This window comes from Anarrhichthys ocellatus, unplaced genomic scaffold (assembly GCF_004355925.1).
Source record: "Anarrhichthys ocellatus isolate YVR2014 unplaced genomic scaffold, GSC_Weel_1.0 scaffold6, whole genome shotgun sequence".
Lineage (NCBI taxonomy): Eukaryota > Metazoa > Chordata > Actinopteri > Perciformes > Anarhichadidae > Anarrhichthys > Anarrhichthys ocellatus.
In genome coordinates, this window is record NW_022280036.1 from 6,609,957 (window position 1) to 6,632,302 (window position 22,346).

Below are 22,346 nucleotides of genomic sequence, written 5' to 3' on the forward strand. Positions count from 1 at the left end.
ATTAAAGGCACGCCTGGCTATGCCAACAAATCAAGGAGAAGCTCAGATAATACCACACAGACAGAGAGCCACTTCATTCTTTGCACAGACATTACTCCTTTGTATCTTTACATTAGTAATAGTTGTTTGCTGCTATATTATTGCTCTGAATCCTGTATAAAGGCTGTTTTCACAGCAGGCATTCTGAAATGTCATAGCAGGGTAAACACAGGTGTAATTAATACAATTAATTATGGTCCCATTCTATTTAGTGTCACCGCCATTCCAGTGAGCCAGGATGCACAATAGCAGGGCCCTGGCCCACCTTAATGGAACAGGGCCATAATTAATGTCATTAATTACACCTGTTTACCCTACAATGACATCAAAATGGCTACTGTGACAATGGCCTATAGCACCGTTTAAGCAAAAACAAAATGCATAACTCTTCCACCCTTGATAATCACTTCCCTACAGTCCCTAAATTTAAACACTACGGGTTAGCTACTTCTGTGGAACCAACTAAATCAGCAGCTATTATTATATATATATATATATATATATAAAATAACCAAGTTATATATGCTTAGATATTGGAATGATGAAAAAGCTTTTCCCCCCCCCCCCTAACAGCAACCAAACATTAAGCTTCATTTTCGCTCACTCTTTAGATGATGTAATGTGCTTTTAAGTAACGTTCGTATCATAGTATATCATTACCACTTATGTACTCAGTATTCACTTTATTTAGTAAAAAGAAAAGACACCTATGCTTCAACACACACAAACACTGTGACTGAACACACAGGACTTTCTTGGGGACACCTAAAATATTTTCCAGGTGCCCTGTTGGTTGTTGGTTCTAGTTTCAACAACTTCCAGCTTTGTTTGATACATTACAAACTACAGCAGGGAGAAGACTATACAGGGTTGCATATTTGTGGGTGGGGTTGCATAATGAAAGCAATGGGGGCTTGAATCCTGTTTATAAGTGCACACATACCTGTACGCTTGATACATTTACACACAGCCACACCGTCATGGAGGGTGCATACTGGTAAGAGTGGGAACACAACCATGATAAAGAAAGAAGCAGCTCTGCAGGATGCAAACCTGTAACAATGTCCTATTTTCCCTCCCTACTGGTTTCAAACTGACCCGTACTGACGCCACAGTGAACTGAGTTTGCGCGTTAGCGTGCAACGTGGCGCCTGAATCCCTCTCGTGTTACCGACATCCCGTGGACCAATGGCAGGGCTGCTGTCAGCGGCGAGGCTGGGCTTAGCCTGAAACGGACACTGTGATTGGGTGTACATAAGGCAGTAGAAAATCACAGTTTGGTTGCATCCCTTTTTTAGGAAAAGGGGGACCGGATTGCCTAAATTCGTTTGAGTGAGGTCCGTAGGTGTTCTCAGTGGACCTGTCTGCAGGTTTGGTTATTGCGCAGCTGCAACATTGTTGCACACCGCTGCTGAAGAGAGGAAACACGGTTGATTTGGGTCGGCACGAGCAGTGGAAGTGGCTACACAGCCGCTTGCTCGTTGTGGTGTCACGGGCCTGTTTAGAAACAACTGGGAACCTCCAGCTTCATCCCTGACTGATGGACGTCTTCAGCTTCATGTGCGCTGCGCTTCTGTGCACTGTTGTGGTGCACGGTAAGCCAACGTTAAGGAAAGACAGAGTTCTTCACGACACAGAATTGGGCAGGCCAGCCCTCGAAGAAAACAAAAGCTTCCAATACGACCATGAGGCCTTTCTTGGCAAAGAGGAGGCCAGGACATTTGACCAGCTCACTCCCGATGAGAGCAAGGACAGGCTTGGGTAAGGACATGTCAATACTCTGACACATGGACTGACCTTGATACCAGTCTTGGTGTTGTTATCACGGGCTCCTTTTGAGCTTTTGTTTTTGTAAATCACCAACTTTTCTCCTAACGGGGTCTGTTGCATGTAACCGTTCAGGATAAGGACATTCAAATTTAACATGAGCACAAGTGCCTGAGAAAGATGTGCATGCCAGCAAATCGACACGGCTATATAAAACGGTGCATTATTGCGCCACCAGCACTAGTCGCACACACTGCTATAGAGTTAATTGCTCAGCCGAAATCTTAATTATACATCGTCGTTAAAGAACCATTTGTAAGTGGTGAAGTTCGAGTACAGTCGTGTTACAGTACACCGTCTTCATGTAGAGCTGCTGTCACTTCCTGCAGTGTATAGGCCTGCACTTCATGTGCTACGTGGTTCTGTTTGTGTGCTTCAAAGTGAAGTGGGTTTTTTTTTTTGCCACTGCCTGGTTGACAAGTTGGCACCATGTAACACACGTTGGCTAAATGGGCTTACCCTCTAAAAACACAGCTTCCTGTGGTGTTGAGAGTGGGAGGACCCCTGTAACATCACAACGTGGCACACCAGGTCTAAGAATACCCCAGCTCCACTGCATTCTTCACTAATGGGGGTTTGCCTGCTTCTCCCTACAGGAGTAGTCTCATTGATGCCACGTCCCTTTATCTTAAAAGTGGTGCAACCAAATATGTATTTGTTTTGTCTCCTGACTGCTTGTAAGAATAATAGATCAGTGTTTTGAGGTCAGCCAGCACAAAGACTTGTTGTTCACTATCTTTTATTTTGGATTTTGGATCTTTGCCATCATGTTTGAGCATTGAAAGTATATCTGATAACTCTAACAAATGCTCCCTCTCTTTTATTCTCTTGCCTTCCAGTAAAATAGTGGACAGGATAGACAATGACGCGGATGGCTACATCACCACAGCTGAACTCAAGGCTTGGATAAAACGTGTCCAGAAGCGTTACGTTTATGAGAATGTGGCAAAGGTGTGGACGGACTATGATCTCAACAAAGACAACAAGATATCGTGGGATGAGTACAAGCAAGCCACGTACGGATACTACCTTGGTATGTGTGAGTTTTTTTGTTCACGCCACTTCAATTTGCTTTTAACGTACAGTATTAAAGTAGCTATTTATATGTGTGCCAGTAAGCTGATTTTAATTCCACCTCTTTAGCCAACCCGGAGGAGTTTGAGGAAGCAACAGACCAGTTTAGCTTCAAGAAGATGCTCCCTCGTGATGAGAGGAGGTTTAAAAGAGCTGATCTGGATGGGGACCTGGCAGCAGACCGAGAAGAGTTCACATCCTTCCTCCACCCTGAGGAGTTTGAACACATGAGGGATACTGTGGTTCTGGTAAGCTCTCTGTAACCACATGGTTATTATAAGTGTAATTAGAAAGGGGCATTAAGCACAGTGTTAGACATTCAGGTTTGCATGTTGGAAAAAATACAATTCTTTTGAATTTGAGTTATGTGATTTCCTCCACTAAGATATGTTCTTTAATTACAGGAACAGATTTGATTTTCTAATCCATGTCTTTTTATCTGATGGGCCACTTTGATAAATGTGCTACATTTGGATAACACCTTCATGAATATTTAACTGGGCCAGGAAATGATTGACTTTCTGTAATTTTTTTGGAACAGGTCCAGTGGGACGGACCGACTGTCCCATTTAAGACTCGATCTTTAAATATAAATTTGGCTTCATGGAACAGTTGCGTGGCAAATGTTAGCAGTGGATGCACTATGCTGCTCTGTTCATAAAAGTTGTACCACCCATTTGACAGATTTAATAATTCATCTCTCATTTTTGTGACATCATCAAATGTTACCAACTGTTCATCCAGTATGTTCACTGATTGTGGTGAATCTGGCTAAAGGTACAATATTAAGAGGTTAATGTAGTCATACGAGGAAAGGAAATAAAGAGACGCTTTAGAAAGGACATGACTGTAGGATACCAGGAAAGGTCACTAATGGAGCTTGTATTGCAGGAACACGAGGTCATCTCACTGAGTGCCAACTGTGCACCTACACACTCATTCACATAACGGAGGACTCTGTTCAAATGTTCGGCTTCACATCTACCTGCTGCGATCTGCTTTCAGAGGCCAGAGACCTCCACTGCATTACACTGATAGGTTTCTTTTCTTTTTCTTGTGTGGCCTCCGCAGTGTCCCAGAGGAACATCACGGTAGTTTGGAGTGGCGTATTCCATAAAGTCTTTGTATTGCTGCGTTTACATTGTCCCAGCAATGCTTTAGTTCAGTGCACCTCCTAAAAACATGTGTGGTTCGCCTTCATGTCGCCACAGAGCGTCCTACGTAGTTGTAGGTTGCTTACCGACCTGCTGCTTTTGATGCGGTGTTATGAAGAATCATAGATTCTTCCATCTAAAATTTCTTAATACTCAGGAGCTAGTGGTAGTAAATTGTGTGTGTATTAGTGCACCATTTAGATCAAACATTTTGGTATTTAACTCCTACTCTAAAGTTAGCTTTTCATGTACAGTGTTGCACTTCCTCTGCTTTCCCCAAAGACTTGCATATACTATGTCTTTCTTGCTGCTGTCATCACATAAAGGTCAAATGCATAGTAGAGCTGGATGTTATTTAAAATCTATATCACAAACACATTGTCACATTTGTCCCAGCAACCATAAATATGTTGAATACAACATTACATTTTATTCGTCAAGCTGGCTTACATTTATGTTTGTCCAGGTCAATTATTGTATGCCATGTGAAAGATCTCTTGCACTGTCAGAGGTTACAGAGGTCTATACTAGTCTATAGGTTTTTTTTATTTTCTATGAATATATCCTTTCTTGTTTACACGCAACCTTTCACAGGTTAAGCGGGTGTAGAAACTGGGTGAATGGAGGTTCTTGTTTATTATCAGTCAGCTATTAGACTACAGAAGCCACATGGCTTTTAATCATTCAGTATGTTTCAGCGAAGGCATCTCACCTGCAGGTGATGCATACAGTGATTTCAATCTGTGTAGCTGCGTGTGTGTTGTGCCAATATGCATTGCAATTAGTGTGTGTGTGTGTGTGTGGTTGTGAACTAATGATCAGCTCACACGGCAAGCCTTTAAGTAACCGTTCAGTCAACTTCACACTCTGTGAAATCCAGGATGTGAGAAAGAATCCCATCTACGAGGGCTTTAAAAGCCGGTGTTCGCTAAAGTGTAAATCATCTTTTAATGTGGCACTCATCAGCAGGGAAGCCTGTCCTTTGTTTGTTGTCGTGTCAGTCTGCCAGCCCAGCTGTAAGCTGACCCTCATACCTCCCCTCTTCTTGCCGGGGGCGACATGTTTTTCTTTTATTACTCAAAGTGAGAGTTCCACTAATGTTGACCCGTGTGCCTCCCTTTTATGCTATCATTAACGTATTCTATATGCAGGAAACCCTGGAGGACATTGACAAGAATGGAGACGGACACGTGGATGAAGATGAGTATATTGGTAAGTTTAAGCAGTACATTGAAATGAATGAGGATACATTAATTAAGCTTAATTAACCTTAGATAGCAATAGGCTACCTAATGCAATAAAACCACACCGTAAAAACCTGAGTGAAACAAAATGTTTCACTTCCATTGTCCTTTGCTGTTTCAGCCGACATGTTTGCCCATGAGGACGGGGGTCCGGAGCCGGACTGGATCAAGACCGAGAGGGAACAGTTTTCGGACTTCCGAGACTTGAACAAAGATGGCAAGATGGACCAGGACGAAATCCGCCACTGGATTATGCCACAAGACTACGACCATGCCCAGGCTGAGGCCAGACATCTGGTGTACGAGTCTGACCAGGACAAGGTGCGTAGTGTCATCTGCATCAACACGGTTAAGATCCATTTCCTGTCATCTTTTGTGTACGAGGTCTTTCAGTTTACACTACAATTCCACACGAATAAAAACTTTACGGGTGCAAACTTATATTTTATCATCATTGCTGTGGCCTTCAAATGAGAAAAAGAAAATGTTCTGTTTCGTATATATTTTGATACGGATATTGTTATAGTATAAGGCTTACTTATGTTGTAATTCCCCTGTCCTCCCTCCTCAGGACCAGATGCTGACCAAAGAGGAGATCCTTGAAAACTGGAACATGTTTGTGGGAAGCCAGGCCACAAACTACGGAGAGGACCTCACCAAGAACCACGATGAGCTCTGAGCACTCGGTGCCGTTTCTGACGTGTGTGTGAGGAGGGTTGGTGATCATCTTTGTCTTCAAAGACCAAATCAGACTTGTGCATCACCTCCCATCTCCGCGACCACCACTCCATCCTTTCCTCGTAGTAGTGGGACAGACGTCAGAGTGTTGGATCGTAAGTTAACACTGTAGATGCCAAACAAGAGGAGAGGTAAGGGTTGGTCGTACCACTAACACTATGGGTCCGTCTCGGTTCCGTTTCTGACATTCAGGAGCAAAGCCAGACACGGTGGACTTACTCTTTATCGACGGTGCCTTCCAGCCGCATCGCCGGCTTCACTGCCTCAGAGATCCGTGTAGATAGTCTTTAATAAATCCGTCGAAGCTCAATGCAGAGCTTTAGGTGAATTGTAATATACAAGAACAGTTAATGTGAAACTACAGCGCAAAACATTTATTCTGATTTTATTTATTTATCAAATCTCTTCTGTACCTCAAGTTTGAGAGGAATACAGTGATTGTTTTTATTCACAAATTATGTTTCTTTGTTTACAGTTTCTTGGCCACGTGGTTTTAAAGATTTGTTGTTTTTGGATAAGTTAAGTGCTAAGAAATGTTTATTAACTGACAATTAATGGCATGGTTTTTGCACGTGTTTGGATTACGTGTAGCCTGTGAAATATTTTATTTTTTTCATACTTAGTTTGAAATGTATTTATTGGTATACTTAGGCCAACAGTATGCTCCATGTTAAATTTCATTTTCACATTTGAGCTTCTTCCTTTTACAACTGTCTATTTTATTTAAGGTTGTTTTTTCAGTACTGTGTTGGTTTGAATACCAAAACTCCACCTGTTACATCACTCAAGATGTCATCTTTTTGTATTAGATGTACCAAATGTATTTACATGCATTTGGCATTGTACATACAGTATAAACATGATGTTTTGTAACATCAGAAAGTCCTCTTTTGTTTTTAAATTAAATGTTCTATATTTCTTAATGGGTACTTTGTATGGCAGGTGCATAGAACTATGCAACTCATGAAAAGATCCAGAAATTTGGTAATTTTAGTCAAATTAATGTCACTCAACCTTTGTTCTCCTTTTCATCTTTTTCTGTTGTGCTTTGTTGTCCCAAACCTCATTGCCTTCATAGTCCTCAACACACATGGGCACAAACACATCAATATGTCTCCTTTTCCACACTGCACATGCTCATGAATTGTGTCAAGATAAATAAAAGTATTTTGTGTTGAGCTGCAAAGCATAATCGTTGAATTTGTTATTATTTCCATTTTGAGTATTGCTGTTCAAGGATAGAAATACACTCTGCATGAATATGATAGCTCGCAGCTTAAAGGGATAATTCTGTATTTTGCTAAAAGCACCTACTTTCTTGCCTAGAGTTGGAAAAGAAGATCAATACGGATGACTGGTGTTGATCTCCTCACCTAACTCTGGGTAAGAAAGCAAAACAATTCCTTTAATCAACTGAATTATTGTACATTAGTGTATATATCGACTACCACCCTACAATGCAGGTAAAGTAATAGCGTAGCCTTATACTATACTTATCCGTTTCGTTATTTCGTCTTTTTCTCTTTTGGTTCTCTTGGCACCTGCTTGAAGTTTCACATGGGCATACTGTATCTCAAGGCACTATATCGGTATTGGGCCATTCAAATGTTCCAAGTCTGCTTTTGACTCATTGAACACTAAGAACAAGTGGATGCTGTTAACACTTCTCACGACCAATTGCAGTCTGCACACTCGCAGCAGAGACGGAGTTAAGCCGACTTGCTGTTGCTGCTGGCTGTTGCAGTAAAACTCTGAGCTGTAACTGAGAAAGCAGCAATGCCACCGAGCCTGTCCCCTCTGCTTGCTCATGTGGAACATATGGATATATGTGTGCCAGTTAGCAAGACCAGTCAAGCGGGACCAATGCGATAAAGCTCATTAGGAACAAGGGACAGAGCGATGTACGTGTGGGATGTGTTATTCTGTTGTGATGTAGAGCCTTCCTCAAACACTGTCAGACCATGACTGCAAGAAGACAGAAATGTCTGGAAAGCTATTCAGCTCTGACTTTAATATACATTTCTTTGACGTTCTCCAGGTTTAGATAACTTTTTAAGAGGACGACATGACGGTAACAATGTTTATTTCATATAAATTTGCAGAAATAGGTTACCATATTCTGGCGTGGCTCCACTTGTGCAGCTTCATCCAAGAATACCGATTTGTTTTCAGATTAATTCCTTCTTTGTTCATCTAACAAAACGCTCCGGGTCTGAGGAACATTCAAAGTGGAGGTGTTGCCTGTGGTGTTGAAGTTTTTTGTTACTTTTAGTCTTTATAATGTCTGTTGGATAATCTAATCTTTGCTCTGTTGCCTTTCTAAAGAGTGTGGGGTCAGTCTTGCATCATGCATTTGAATAATTGGGAGGCCTAAAACACTAAGTAGCTCAATGTACTTCCTCCAAATAGCATATGAGGTTTGTCATGTGTCAGGGTGCATCTGTAAGTCTGCGCCAGTGTGTGAGAGAAGGTGGATGAGTATTAGTGGTGCACGCAGATGTAAAAGAACCAAATGTGTGTTTGCCTGAGCAAGATGGGGGCACATGGGTTATCTGTGCAGCCTGCCTCGCGGTCATGTTTAACAGCCTGCCCCTCCTGTTTATGATAGGTTCCTAATCATTCACACTGGGGGAGTGTGTGTACAGTAATGCCTTCAGACAGCTCTCATATGAGTGTCTGTGTAGATCAACCCCTCTCCACTGATAATAATGAGCCCTCTGGGTGAGAACAGGGTGGAAACAGTGGGTGAGGAGGGTCATAAAGTGTAGAACATTAATGTCTAAGAAGCCCCCCCAGTATAATTTTCACTTAGTCTTGCATCTCCTTTTAAGAGCTTTTTTTTCACAGTACACTGCCATTTCCATATCAGCAATTAACAGCAGCAAACCCAAAATGACTACTACAGTTAAACTGCCTGCATAATAAACTATACAGTGCAACTCAACTCCCCTGCTCCTCTTGACTCTTGTCATCATGATGCCCTATTTTTAAGCTGCATAAATCCAAGTTCCCTCATTTTTTGTCTTTCATCTCTTGTGTTTGCTGCTTGTGCCCTGGGGAGTTCTATCGCCCACTGTGTTTGTAATGATCTTTGGGACATCTGAACCATCCCGTGCTGACGCTTTCATAACAGGCGTTCAATCCATTATATAATAACAAGCATAATGGCAAAACAATGATACAATCTCAGTTCATTATTGAGCGGTTTAGACAAAACATTTATTATTTACCAATCTGAATGGCTGAACTTTATGTTTCTTTGCCTTAACATGCTTTCCCATTGTCTTCTCGATGGAGGTCAGATCATAGTTTTTATTGCTGAAACTGCAGTGAATGAGCCAAGTGCATGCTTTGACCACACACAGAAGAACTTATATATAATATATAACATGTAGAATAATGTCATTTTTATTGCTATTATTGCTATCACCATCATGATTAGTTACTTGCTAATATGTATATATAGTTTAATGAGGTCCAATGGCATTGTTCTGTGAACTAAGCAGCTTTACCAATCTAAAGGGAGGACTTTTCTTCCTACAGCCAAAAAGGTATATGAAAGGCCGATGTTCTTCAAAGACACCAAACAATTATGTTTCAATGGTCAAAAATATTTTACATCACATTGCAATCAATGTATCTCCTGTTCCAGGCTTTTCAAGTAAAGTCTGCCACAAAATAGGTTCCCCTCCTAAAACACACCTACATTTTTAAGCATAATCATTCATCTAGAAAAGCCAATCACTAACAAGTGTAGCTCTTAAATAATCATAAGAGGAACAAAAAAACATTAAATGGAATAAATCTTACTTAAGTCACACAACGAACAGAGTATTTTGAGACTCAATAAGATTAAATGTGACCACTTAAGGGCAATAAATGAAGTATTCAGAATTGTATTCCTGACAGTGTGGAATAATCAGTCTTCAGACCATCATGTAGGAAATTAAAATGTATGGAAAATATATATATTTATATAACAATTTGAAAAATCCAAATCCAAATCACCCTCTTCCTGGTGTGTGGTGGAGGGGCTACATTTGGTGAACCTTTGACCTCAGCCTTTCTAAAATGCTGGCGACAGCCCTGATGCTACGCAGACCATTCCCTCTGTGTTTGTGCAAGTTGTGTGATTATGTGCGTGTCATGTTGAATGTAGGCTAATTCAGCGCCTCACATGTTTCTACTTCTGGACAATGAAGCTTGAAGGAATCCATCAATCTTTAATGACATGTCGGAGAAAGTCTTTATCCCTCCTCTGGCCCATCACGGGTCTCTACTCCTCCTAGTGGTGATGAAACAGAACAAGAGGCAACTTATTCTCGTTTTAACAACCGCACTTGTGCTCGTCTATCATCATGAGTTTTTATGTGCCCATCAACGTAGAGTAGATATGGAATCGGCCATTAATGACTACACAATTAGAGAGAAGGCTTTAAAGAGCAATACATTTCAATTTAGGAACGATAAACCTAGTGAGTTGGTAACTAATTGTAACTGCTCCTGGAGTAATGGGAGCCCTTTGGACTGAGGTCAGGATGACTCAAAATCAGTTTCAAACAGCTTTTACGCAGCTGCTTTCGCCGCTTTAGTTGCCCACTCATTCTGGCAGGTATATCTTATAATGATATATGCAGAGAGAAACTTTTCAAGTTCTAATTAAAAGACGGGCAAAGTGGCCCACAGTGTAGTAGTTTTGGAGTTCATGACAGTGAGGGTGGAGACAATGCTATCCAAGTGAGACTGATATCTTTGCAAAAAACGCCTCTCTCGCTCCATTTGTCAACATTTGCCTGTTTCCTTTCTCTGGTCGTCTCTCCCCATGTCCCAGCATCTGGATACCTTTGGGATGGAGGGGAGGAGAGGGGAGACGTGGCCTTGTTTCATCCCTCCCATCCCGCCGTTCCCCAGGGGGGCTTGGGTTGGTTTGTGATCTTGTGTCTCACATGATAGAGACACATCTAATCCTGTTAGGCGTTAATTTCTTCCAGCGGAATAGAGGAGACAGCAGGAGGGAGAAAAGAGGAGAAGATGAAAGACAGAATGGTTGAGGAGAGAGGGGAATATTTAAAAACACTCTATTTGCTGGCCCACATATTGGTTTTGGGTTAGAGTATATAGCACATACATGTGTGTGTGTTTGTGTTTGTGTGTACCCTCATGGGATCTTCCCGGCTGTTGCCTGCATATCTGACTCAAGGTGTTTTCCCCTTGCTGTCTTTATGTATCTGCTACATCTCTGCTCCCTGTGTGAGAAAGTTTACCCTCTAGGCCCCATCTGAGCTCCAGGCCCCCAAGGCTTCTGCATTCCCAAAGCTCCTACACACCGGAGCCCCTCAGGCTCCCTGCTTTACCACAGGGAATACCCCCAAGAACCCCTAGGCCCCTCAGACTGTGAGGAGCAGCAGCTCTGCACAAGAGAGCTAGCCCGAGGGGAGGGGGGATGCTGTCTGGGAATACAACTAACAACATGCTTCACTAAACATTTGAACTCTTCTTGACAGCGCCTCCTGTTGGTGTAGCACTGTTTTTGCATGCAGGCCTCCTTGTAGCCCCATTTAGTTTCCTCTCTGGGGCCTTGACCTTGTTAACAATCCCTTGGGGCTCATAGAGGCCTCCGCGTGCTACATGTGCATTGACCTTTCCTGCTCCCGGAGGTTAAATAATGTCTTTTTGACCCAAAGAAACACAGGCGGAGCTTTATAATATTGTTGGATGCACCTGGGACTTCCCTGAATGACTTATTGACAACAATATCACACCTTATCAGACCAAGTAAATTAAAAGACTCAATAGTATGGAGAAAGTCAAGGTTGGAACTTGAATGAACTGTGCTTGTTTCTTGGCTTTCATTGTGACAGTGAGGTTAAATCACACTTGCATTCAAAAAGAAAGCTTTTTATTGGGTTGCACGTGGATATGGAGGCTGTGAAGCTAGCAGGCCTGCTGTCCTACAGATGTCTTGGGCTGTGCGTTACCAGGTGTGCGTCACCTGAGATTACCCACGCTGACACCCCTTAAAGGCAAACAGCCAGAAGTACAGCTGAGGGGGCATCTGGTGGCATGTGTGCATGCAAGTGTGTATGCGTGTATATGTGTGTGTGTGTGTGTTCATGCATTCAGATTGGTGGTAACGTTTGGCAGAATGGGACTGAGTGCAGACATTTGTGGTGCTATCAGATACTTTCTCCCACTATCTCTGATCAGAAACAATCTATTGAAGGAATGTAGATCAGGGAGATCCATGTAGGAATGATGTTTCTTTGAATGTGTGCGATAATGATGGGAGTAATGTATGAGGATGTTTAAAGCATGGGTTCCTCACGCACCACACAGCCTTGGCAGACTCCAGTTAAGAGTGAACTGGAGTGAGTAAAATGTTGAACTCCGCTGTCCCTCTGATCTTCCTCTTCCTCCTGGGGCCCCTGCAGCGAGAGAACAAAGAGAAGCCATTCTTAATCAAAGTGCATTGGATTAAGAAGCTGAAAAAAACAGATCACAGAGCTACTACTTCTCTTAGCCATTTAGTGGATTGGAAAACAACCTGAATCACCACTTCATATGAGTCTGTGACCCTGAAATAGCAGAACGGCATTTTAATCTTTCTGTTAGTTTGGAAAGTGTCAGGATCTGTTATGGAAATAAAAGCAGCAATGCAGAAGCAAAAGTGTGTACGTACTGTATGTGTGTTTATGAGTTTGAGAGAATGCCTTCAGTGAATGTATGTTGCGGTTTCTATGTGTGAACATGTAGCCAACAGCTAAATATACCATGTGCATGCTTACATTGCTTTTCCAGGTATGTGACATCATTAGCCCACAGAGCCATGCAGCTGCTCTATTCTTCATACATTGAGTCATATTTTATTAACCTACCTGCTGTAGCTGAATCATCTCATCTCCTATAGACTTGACTCACAACTCCATCCACATCATGTATATTTGATGGGGCAGGGCCATGCTCTGAACGCGCCTTCCTGTTTCTCACGTTCGTTGATTTTAACATATTTATTGTGGCCACTCAGGGCAAGACTGGTGTGAATATGTACTATATGAAGAATGAAGTGTAAGAGTGAAAGCAGTATTATGGGATCAGTCACACTCCAGCACTTACAGCTCAACTCCCATCAGCTGGACTGAAAAGGCTGATACTGCCATCATGTGGCTCAGTGATGTAAAATACCATTCCAAACTGGAGGACATTATTTACAATTGGGACTTTAATGCGTGTGCTTTTTGTGTGTGTGTGTGTGTGTGTGTGTGTGTGTGTGTGTGTGTGTGTGTGTGTGTGTGTGTGTCCACACGCTTGTAGGGGCCCAGCTTATGTAGAAGGGGCAGTCAGTGAAGTACAGCCAGTTGACACTGAGGTATGTGTCTTTTCTAATGAGATTTACTGGGCTCCAGATGTTCCTAGTTATGAAGATGTGTGTCAGAGATTTAGGAGGGTGAGACCTGCACCCTGTCAGAGTTGCAGCTGGGTGCTGTTTTACTGTCTGTCACCCCCCCCCCCCTCCCCCCCTCATCCCCCACCACCACCACTCATAGGTGGCCTCTTAACCTGACAACACCAACACCTCTTCTCTTTCTCACTCACCAACACACACACAAGCACACGCTCTTAAAAGACAACAACGTGAATCAACATTTTATGAACTTAGAAAAAACAGAAAAAACAAAAGGAACGTCTATAAATGTAAGCAAATACACCACATATGTACAAAGCAATTTAGAGAGTATATATACTGTAAGAATATTAAGATTTCCACATTTCCCAAATCAAAAAATCTCAATTTAATAGACAAAAAAAAGACACATTGTCTATTTCCTAAATCCAGTTTACATTGTCCAGCACATTTTTAAGGTGACAGAATTTAACAATAAAAAAAGAAGCCAGTGCAAGTGTACTAAAATATCCAAAAGAGTGTATCAACATTTTCCTGATCTCACATAAAAACAATCTTCTTCTTGGCTCAGGATTACTGTGGCATTGTACCCTCTCAGTCTGAGTTTTTAAGTCAAATAACCAGAACTAGTTCTAGTTGAGTTGCATCAGGAAGATCTGGGGTTCATCAGAGTCTCTGTCTGAGTGGCTGGCAAAGGGAGGCATCAGCTGGGCTCACCACTCCAGCGAGTCTGGCAAGGCACCATAACGGCTGACCAGGCTCCAGCATCCTCCTCCACTAGCTGGCACGACATAATGTCACCTTCCTCTCCGTCCTCCTCTCGCTGCTCAGATGGCAGGCTGCAGCTTGGTCAGGTTCCTCTGGTGCATGCTGTGGTGGCGCACCAGCTCGTCAGAGCGGGCAAACTTCTTCTGACAGTTGGACCAGCGGCAGGTAAAGGGCTTCTCACCTGACAAACGAGGAAAAACAAGAGAAATCATTGCTTTAGTTGCTTGAGTTGATTCAACTCATGGAATGCAAACTTGTGTTTTGTTGTACATGGATTAATTAAAGTAAGGTGTGCCAACAAAAACATCTCATTGGGAAAAGAATGGTAGGAAATAAAGGTATACGCACTTGTTTTACCTGTATGAGTCCGAGTGTGCGTCTTAAGATGATCTGACCGTGAAAACTTTCTCTGACAGGTCTCGCACTGAAAGGGCTTCACTCCTACACAGAGGTGCAAACGGTTGTTTGTTTGTTGAGACAGACATGAGAAGAGGGTGAGGTGAGGGTCAAAGGTTTAAATACACAATGAGATGATCGATCACTGCGGAGGTTTAAATCATTACAAATAAAAATTGTTCAGGGAGATTTTACAGTCCAAACATATTGTTTTTGTTTAGTTAAAAAAACTATTTTTAAATTCAAGTCATTTAGAAATCACACATAATAACAAATTGAACCTTATGGTACACCTGTAGTGTCATATTGTATTATTTTAGTTAGCTGTTACATTTTCTGGTAGGCCATCTTCAAACTGCCAGGAATACAACCCTGATGGGAACATACAAAATCCTACTTTTATTTATTTATCGGCCTAAAAGTAGTCAAATTAAATATACTGAATCTAAAAACACTTGAATCTGCCAATAAAATACCCACCTGGTGTTTTAAAGTATTTTATAATGTGAAACGTGTTTTTTTTTTAAAAGACTGAGGTCATGACCTCAGTGGTAGCTACGGCCCTGGAGCAAAACTCATACAGTAGCTTGACACCGGTGTACCTGTGTGCCTGCGCTGGTGCCTCTTTAACTGGTCTGAACGAGAGAATCTGCGGCCGCAGTCTGGGAAATCACACTGGTAGGGCTTCTCTCCTGCAAAATAAACCACCCACATCAACAGCTTTATCAATATACTTTCATCACAGCTACACACATTCAAACCTGAGCACAAACACTTGCTTCACCCACCCGAATACACCATGCCTATTTAATCTTTTTTAAACTCGACCTCCACAGCCTGTACGTATTTCTCATTGTAATCTATAAAAAGCAGCAGCTTGAGGCCCGGGCAGGAAAAAGTCAAATCCTCTCACCTGTATGTTTGCGGCCGTGCATCTGCAGATGTGACAGTTTGAAGTATCTCTTGCTGCAGCCAGGATAAGCACATACAAATGGACGCTTTTCATTGGCCTCTGATGATGACCTCACAGCTGGTGGAGCAATACCAGCTACGCGTCGAACATCCTTTAGGAAGGAGAAGTCAGAGGGCTTTGTAGTCGAGAAATTCACTTGTATTTATTTATTGTATGTCTGTGTATGTATTGCATGTGTGTTGGCTCTGACTGACCTGAAGTCCTCTGAAGACACCGTGTGTGTGTATGTGGTACTGGGCACTGACGAGCATGGGTGGAGGGGGGGCTGGGGAGTCAATTTCATAGCTGGGTGGATGGCCACTGTCAGGCAGGAGCAAAATTAGATTGATTAATTAAAACACTGAAAAGTGTGAGTGCAGAGTTTTAGCAAAACAAATAATTTGATAGATTTGTCAGACAGGCAGTTAGATACGGTTGGTAAACAGATACATACTAAATTGTGTTCATTCAGTCCAATATAGTCAAGGCTAAAACCACAAAGAGTTTAATCTACATGAGAAAAGTCACACACACTTTATAATCACAACTACATCCTTATCACGACTAAACTCGAAAACTGAAGGGGCCTTACTTTGCAAAAATTGTCTTTAAAACATACAATAGAAGCACAAGACTGCACACATACACAAACATGAATACAGTCTTCTCCACATCCTGATTTCCCTTGGCAGTAGGCCAACAGCCATCTGGTCAAATCCTCCTCTTCCTCCTCCTCCTCTGCACCACCACAAACATTGGTCAACACTGAAGAATACAGCATGTTATTTAAATTTAAAACAAAGGCTCACCTCTTAATGGAAGATGCCAGGTTGTTCATTTGGTTCCATGTTACACAATCGAGCTGAGATGCCATTTGGTACAGGTTATCACTGAGTGAAACATACAGCACAGCCATTAGCATTTTACATTTGTGAAAACTAGATTTTCACTCTTTATTTGGTTTGTGACATTTCAAGGCAACTTAAAATGTTCAATCAAAGGGTTATAGAACAAGGTCAGCTCTGAGGTTATGAACGATGAAAGGGAAATTGTATCTTATTTATGTTCCTGTCATTTCTCTTCCTTTGTAAGGATAATGAAGACGTTTCATTCAGGGGAAACTCCAAATTGCTCGCTTATTAACACATCCTGTCCACCCACCACACTCCTCACTGGCTTCATTAAAAAACATGGGCTCAGAGCCATTCTTTACCTTGGCAGATCACACTACCGCACACACACACACACACACACACACACACACACACACACACACACACACACACACACACACACACATTTAACAGAAACACACACACTTGGAGATGCAGCACTCTGCGGGGGTGAGTGCCTCCGTGCCTAGTACACCATGGACCAGTGCATGACATCACTCTGTCCTCAGTATCATTAAAGGCGGGAACCAGTTTCGGGGGAATTCTGGACGGCATTCCTTGAGAAGTCCTTGAAGGAAGGATCGTGATGGCTCGCTAATCAGCTCTGAGCTATGTTAAACTGTGGAAAGACTCACTGATATCGGACACACATTCACGCTGTGTATGTGAGAGCGTGTGCGTGTGCATGTCTCTGTGTTTGTTTGAGGGTTTCCAGCTCATGCCATAAAGCTCTAACAGCAGCAACGTCTTCCTTCCTCTTATCAACTTCTGTTCCAGTATTTGGGTTGCACATGTTCCTTTTCTCCAACAACATCGCGGAGTGGCATTCAAAGAATTTCATCCTAATTTACCCTTTGAGATGTTTTGCATCAAAATGAAAACAAGTTGGAAGCCCATTCAGAGGTTACAACGAGCAGATTCCCAGCCTTAACTACACCACATCCCCTACTTAACTTTCACTTTCACTGAACTTGTCTCTTTTACTTTTCCCCTCATTTTTCCTCAGGGTGGACTCAGACACATCAGCAGTAGATCGCTCAGTGTTTGTTTTGGCCTGCAGAGCACCAGTGGGCAGCACTTAACCTCAGAACAAATTAGGATTCAGGATCCAGACAATGCAGAGGCAGATGCAGGGCTTAGCGTAGGATCAGAGAGAGTTCACACTTCTAAAAATGACCAGCAAGTGAGGGAGCTGCATGTGGAAGGAATCTGACATTAATTGATGAGTGAGGAGTCTAAAAAAACTTTTGGGAAGAGTGGAATTGTAACAAGAGCGGATTCGAGGTAGCGGGAGTCAAATAAAGCAACAATAGGTGCATGAAGAATCAAATAATTGTACCTGTTGTAGTTTCTCAGCAGCAGAGCTTGGCTGCTCGGACAGGATTCTGATGGATTGTGGCAACCAAACATGGGAGGAGGAGCAGGGTACTGCTGGTCAACTAAAAATACAATCACAAAAGTTGCTTATTTTCTCTATAATTAATAGATTGTTTTGGTCTATAAAATGTATTTTCCCAGGAGCTGGCATATTTAAATGGCTTGTTTTGTCCAACCATCACCACAGAAGACAAAGAAAACAGACAAATATTCCCACTTTTAGTTGAAATGATTAATCAATTAATGAAATAGTTGATAATTAATTTTGTAAATTTCTAGTTTTCAAAGTTCAGGTTTTCATTGCCCTTTTACAGCTTACTATCCAGTATTAAGCTGAAAACTCTCCCAAAAATGTTTATGTTGTATTTGATGTATATTTCAAGTTTCTTTAGAGCAGACACAAAACACAAAAAAAACATTTTTTAAATGAATATTAAGACATATGCATACATGCATGCACAGACGCTCAGCTCTTCCCTTCAAAGAGAGAACGGGTCAATCACAAACAGTGGTCCTTTTCAGGCTCATATAGTATATTGGTCCCCAGACAGTTTTTTGACATTCCTGCAGAGTCACATAAAGCTGTTTCCTCAAGTTATCATTTCTAAAGTCATTAACCATACGTATATGCTTAAAGAGCGAGAGGGAGGCTGTGTTTATGTATGCCTGCGTTTTATGAATGCGTGTGCAGACAGAGACGGCGAGAGATGAAGGAAAAATGGAGAACAGTGATTCTGTTGTGATATGAAAAATGATGGGTTATTTATATAACCTTGCCGTGACATGACAGTCTTCCAGTCTGCGAGTCAATTTAGTGAAAAGGCGTCAGGATGTAGACAGTTACCTATGTTGTTTGGCGGTGACAGAGTGTCCTCGTGTTTGAAGGACAGGCTGGAGAGCTGAGGGGTATGGTGAGACGGAGTGTGACCATAACTGGGGTTGCTGTCTAAACCCACTGCTCCATAGCCTAAAAAAAAGAAAACAAAGAGAGAAGCAATGGTACATTTAAATGATCTTATTTGCCTGGTTGAGTCATTAGATCTCGCAAACAAAGCTTGCAGTATCTGGTCAGTTACCTGGTAATAGCTCTTAGACCCTGCAGGGTTACCACAGAGAGACATTCATCAAACTAGTAAATCCTATTTCCTTGTAACATATCCCCACCATCTATCTTTGGCCTTGTGGTTTCAGTATTTATGGCAGGTGGAAAAAGAAATTTGGCAAAAACACCACAGACAGACTGAGATGAGCTACTGGAGAATATGCTCAGTAGAAAAACAAGGTTGAGAAGTGATGAATTGAATGTATGCTTAATAAATTCATTTCTTCATTCATTAACATTGATAAGACAGCAATAAATTGTTATGTCTCTTTTTTTTGGGGGGGGGGGGGTAGATGGAAAGTTAAAGAAGAATGTTGCATTCGAGAAAGCTATGTGAAAATGATGATAGAAGCATATGCAATGTGTGTGCATGTTTATGTTACATGTTTATTTTACATGCACAGCATAGACAGGTTGCTATAGCCTGAGTCAGGCCTGTTGAAAAGTTTCTGAAGAAAAATGACTCACAAATTCTTATTTAAATCCCTGCAGCCTGCAGAGCACTACGCTGAGTATCCTATCACTTCATCAAAAATGACATTCCACTCAGCAAACAACGAAAGACTCACTGCATACTGACTCTGAAATTCACATCAGCAGACACATGCAGCCTTAAACCTGACATCTGAGTAGTGAGCCCCAATAGACAACAACCAAGTGTTGTTTACAGCAGAGGTAGATAGATCATATCCAGGAAACAGATATGAAGTTTGACTTCAGATTAAGATTCCAGATAAATAACAGTTTAAGTCCCTCTTATCTGTTTTGTGCAGGTCTGTTGGGATTAAAAGATCCCAGAAGTATTGTTTGGAGTAGAAAATCAGGCCCGAAGATTCACAGTTCATCACTTCAAAATGTTCCACTTAATTCTTAGTTTTTGTTTTAGGAATTCTCCGAGAGAAATACTTCGAAATAAAGGTTTGCACTTGTGGTCAAATGTTTTCAATTTACATTTTTCCATATAACATAAAACCACACGTTTAAATGCAAAATGTTGTTATTTATTTACAATTAGCTGATGAGCGCATTCAGCATCCTTGCCTCCTGTCCTTGGCTAATTTCAATTCACTGGATGCATTAAGTCTCCCGAAGTTAAGTTCCCTACAGCTTGTATGAGGACTGCAACATTGACTGTGGCAGCTCAATAGGTTATTTATACATGTGTATTTTTTATGAACTTGGTTGGTATGAATACGCGATACTGGATTACCATTATGGTTGCTGTGAACCAGTGCTAGTGATATCTGTTTGTCATTGCTGCAGTTTGTGTACAAGCTTGTGTTTTTAAAACTGTCACAGATCTATTGTTAACTGTAGAAAACAACATGCATGACAAAGGACTGTGTGTGCATTCAGTATTATAAAATACTTGAAAATACAATGTACTTGAATTACATATGGATGCATAAGAGATACCATTCAAAAGTTCATAACTATTGGCATCGCATTTGACAAATGGACAAAGAGGTAATGCAGTAATAAGACCTGGTGAAACCTTACTAATGATCGACCTGCATATATTTATACTGATGCCTTAACGGTCGTTGTGACTCTGCCAGTGACTGAAAACTTTCATTTCTGCTGAGAAGCCCAGTGCAAAGGAATTGTTATGTCTGCCAGAGCATCACCAGAAAGCTGTCAAGCTTGTTCCTGACATGGGACAGAATGACCCAGTACAGCACGGAACATCCTGCTAAGTACACAACACTGTTGGCAACCCCTAAACACGAAGTTACATCATGATCACATGCAGCAGGAAAAACACAAAAACAATCTGGATTTTATTGATTAGTGTGTGAAAACATCTGTTCGTCATGTGTTAGTGTCCTGACATAACATTAAGCTGATGAGAGAAGACAGAGGTGGGAGTGGTAATGAGCAGGCTTACCCTGGTTCCTGGGTGCAGGAGGACTGTCCATACAGCCGGGCAGGTAGGTTCCATTAGGAAACATCAGTGGTTGACCTGCAGTTGGCTCTCCGAAGGCCCCAACTCGACAGGGGCCCGAGCCTGTAAACTGGCCCGAGAAGTGCACTGTGAAGGCCCCAAGTCCACAGTGAGGGTCCTCTATTGGATCAGTGGTCCCCCAACCTGGTTCCTGCTTGATGAGGGAGTGGTGGGAGGGCAGGGAGCTGTAGGGAGTGCCAGGGTGGAGGTCCAGCAGCTGGGTCCACTGGCCACCACCAACGGACATCCCACAGCCACCACCAGCGCCTGGTAAGGACGGCACAGGAGGCGCTGGAGATAAGAGGGTCAGATCTCGAACATCTGACCCCATCGACATGGCTCCACACGGTTCGGTCAGCATTGGTGAAGGTAGATCGAGACAGTCCAAATAAGGAGCGATCTTAGTCCGGTGGAAGACACACAGTGTCTTAAAAAGTCACACAGTAATGAACTGTAAAGTCTCCTGAAAGTTTAACAAAACACCTAAAAACAATTAACTGAAGAAGCAAACATCAGCAGTCACAACATGCTATAAGAGCCATCTTTCCCACCACAAGTCACGAACTGAAGAATAAAAATAAATGCATTAGCGTCGATGACCAAAATGTGCACGCCGAATCTCACGCTCCCTGGGTATCGGCAGTGGGTTTGGAGTGGGAGTCTGTTAGGGTAACAGTGCCTTGTCCCTCTGTCTCTATAATGTCTGACTTTCCTTACTCTCCTGAAGGCTCAAATACTGCACAACTCATTGGACAGGGGGAGGAGCGAGGGAGGCTGAGAAGGAGATGACTCCCTTGCCCCAGTCAGCACAGACTGCACTTCTGCGTAGATTCTGACTAATGTCACATTTGCACAAGTGGGTGTTGCTCTTCATTCTTTGTCCAAGTTCAAGCGTTGCTTATATTGAATGTTTGTGTTAGCGCGTATGAATAAGTGTGTGCAAGATGGAGAGAGGTGACTGTGCTGACACACTAGAAGCAATTAAACAGCCACATGAGTATTAGTTAGTAAGTAAAAGACCAGTTAGAAAAAGTTCACATCTTGTAGATGTCCATGTAAGTGCATATTCTAATTGTGATTAATTGTTTTGTATGGCTCAGAGATTTGTAAAAATGTAATATTTAATTTTCAATTTGTGAGTCAACACATCCTGCATATCTGTAACAGTACAGATATTCAGAGCTAAATAAAATATATATATATTTTTTTTTATTAAATTTTAAGAACAGCAAAACTGAAACGTTTTTTTAATCTGTACACTATTGACCTCAGCCGTTCATCATCATTTCTGACTCCTCTGACTCATATGTTTTTATGAAATATACCCCACTTTCAAAATAAGTTACCAAATGGATGAGGCAACGCTATAAACAAAAGAGACGAGACAAGCGTCTGAGTGGTATGGTTAGATCTTTTGTATATGTATATGTTTATA

General features: G+C 41.9%; 2 protein-coding genes across 4 annotated transcripts; one reads left to right on the forward strand and one right to left on the reverse strand.

Annotated features, from left to right (window-relative positions):
* The first annotated feature begins 1,316 nt into the window (after window positions 1-1,316).
* Window positions 1,317-7,268, forward strand: rcn1 (reticulocalbin 1, EF-hand calcium binding domain). The gene is made up of 6 exons (XM_031846836.1): window positions 1,317-1,800; window positions 2,706-2,899; window positions 3,010-3,188; window positions 5,246-5,306; window positions 5,460-5,659; window positions 5,910-7,268. The coding sequence occupies exons 1-6, from the start codon at window positions 1,580-1,582 to the stop codon at window positions 6,015-6,017; spliced, it is 963 nt and encodes a 320-aa protein (XP_031702696.1). The 5' UTR covers window positions 1,317-1,579; the 3' UTR covers window positions 6,018-7,268.
* A 6,385-nt stretch (window positions 7,269-13,653) lies between these two features.
* Window positions 13,654-22,056, reverse strand: wt1b (WT1 transcription factor b). 3 transcript variants are annotated; one of them, XM_031846762.1, is made up of 9 exons: window positions 20,855-22,056; window positions 18,709-18,831; window positions 17,827-17,926; window positions 16,404-16,484; window positions 15,810-15,915; window positions 15,556-15,706; window positions 15,245-15,334; window positions 14,604-14,687; window positions 13,654-14,427 (listed from the first exon to the last, which is right to left on the reverse strand). In XM_031846762.1, the coding sequence occupies exons 1-9, from the start codon at window positions 21,270-21,272 to the stop codon at window positions 14,306-14,308; spliced, it is 1,275 nt and encodes a 424-aa protein (XP_031702622.1). In that variant the 5' UTR covers window positions 21,273-22,056; the 3' UTR covers window positions 13,654-14,305. The 3 variants fall into 3 exon arrangements, with proteins under 3 accessions (XP_031702622.1, XP_031702621.1, XP_031702620.1); XM_031846761.1 differs by having other exon boundaries at window positions 14,595-14,687; XM_031846760.1 differs by having other exon boundaries at window positions 14,401-14,687.
* Window positions 22,057-22,346: the final 290 nt, after the last annotated feature.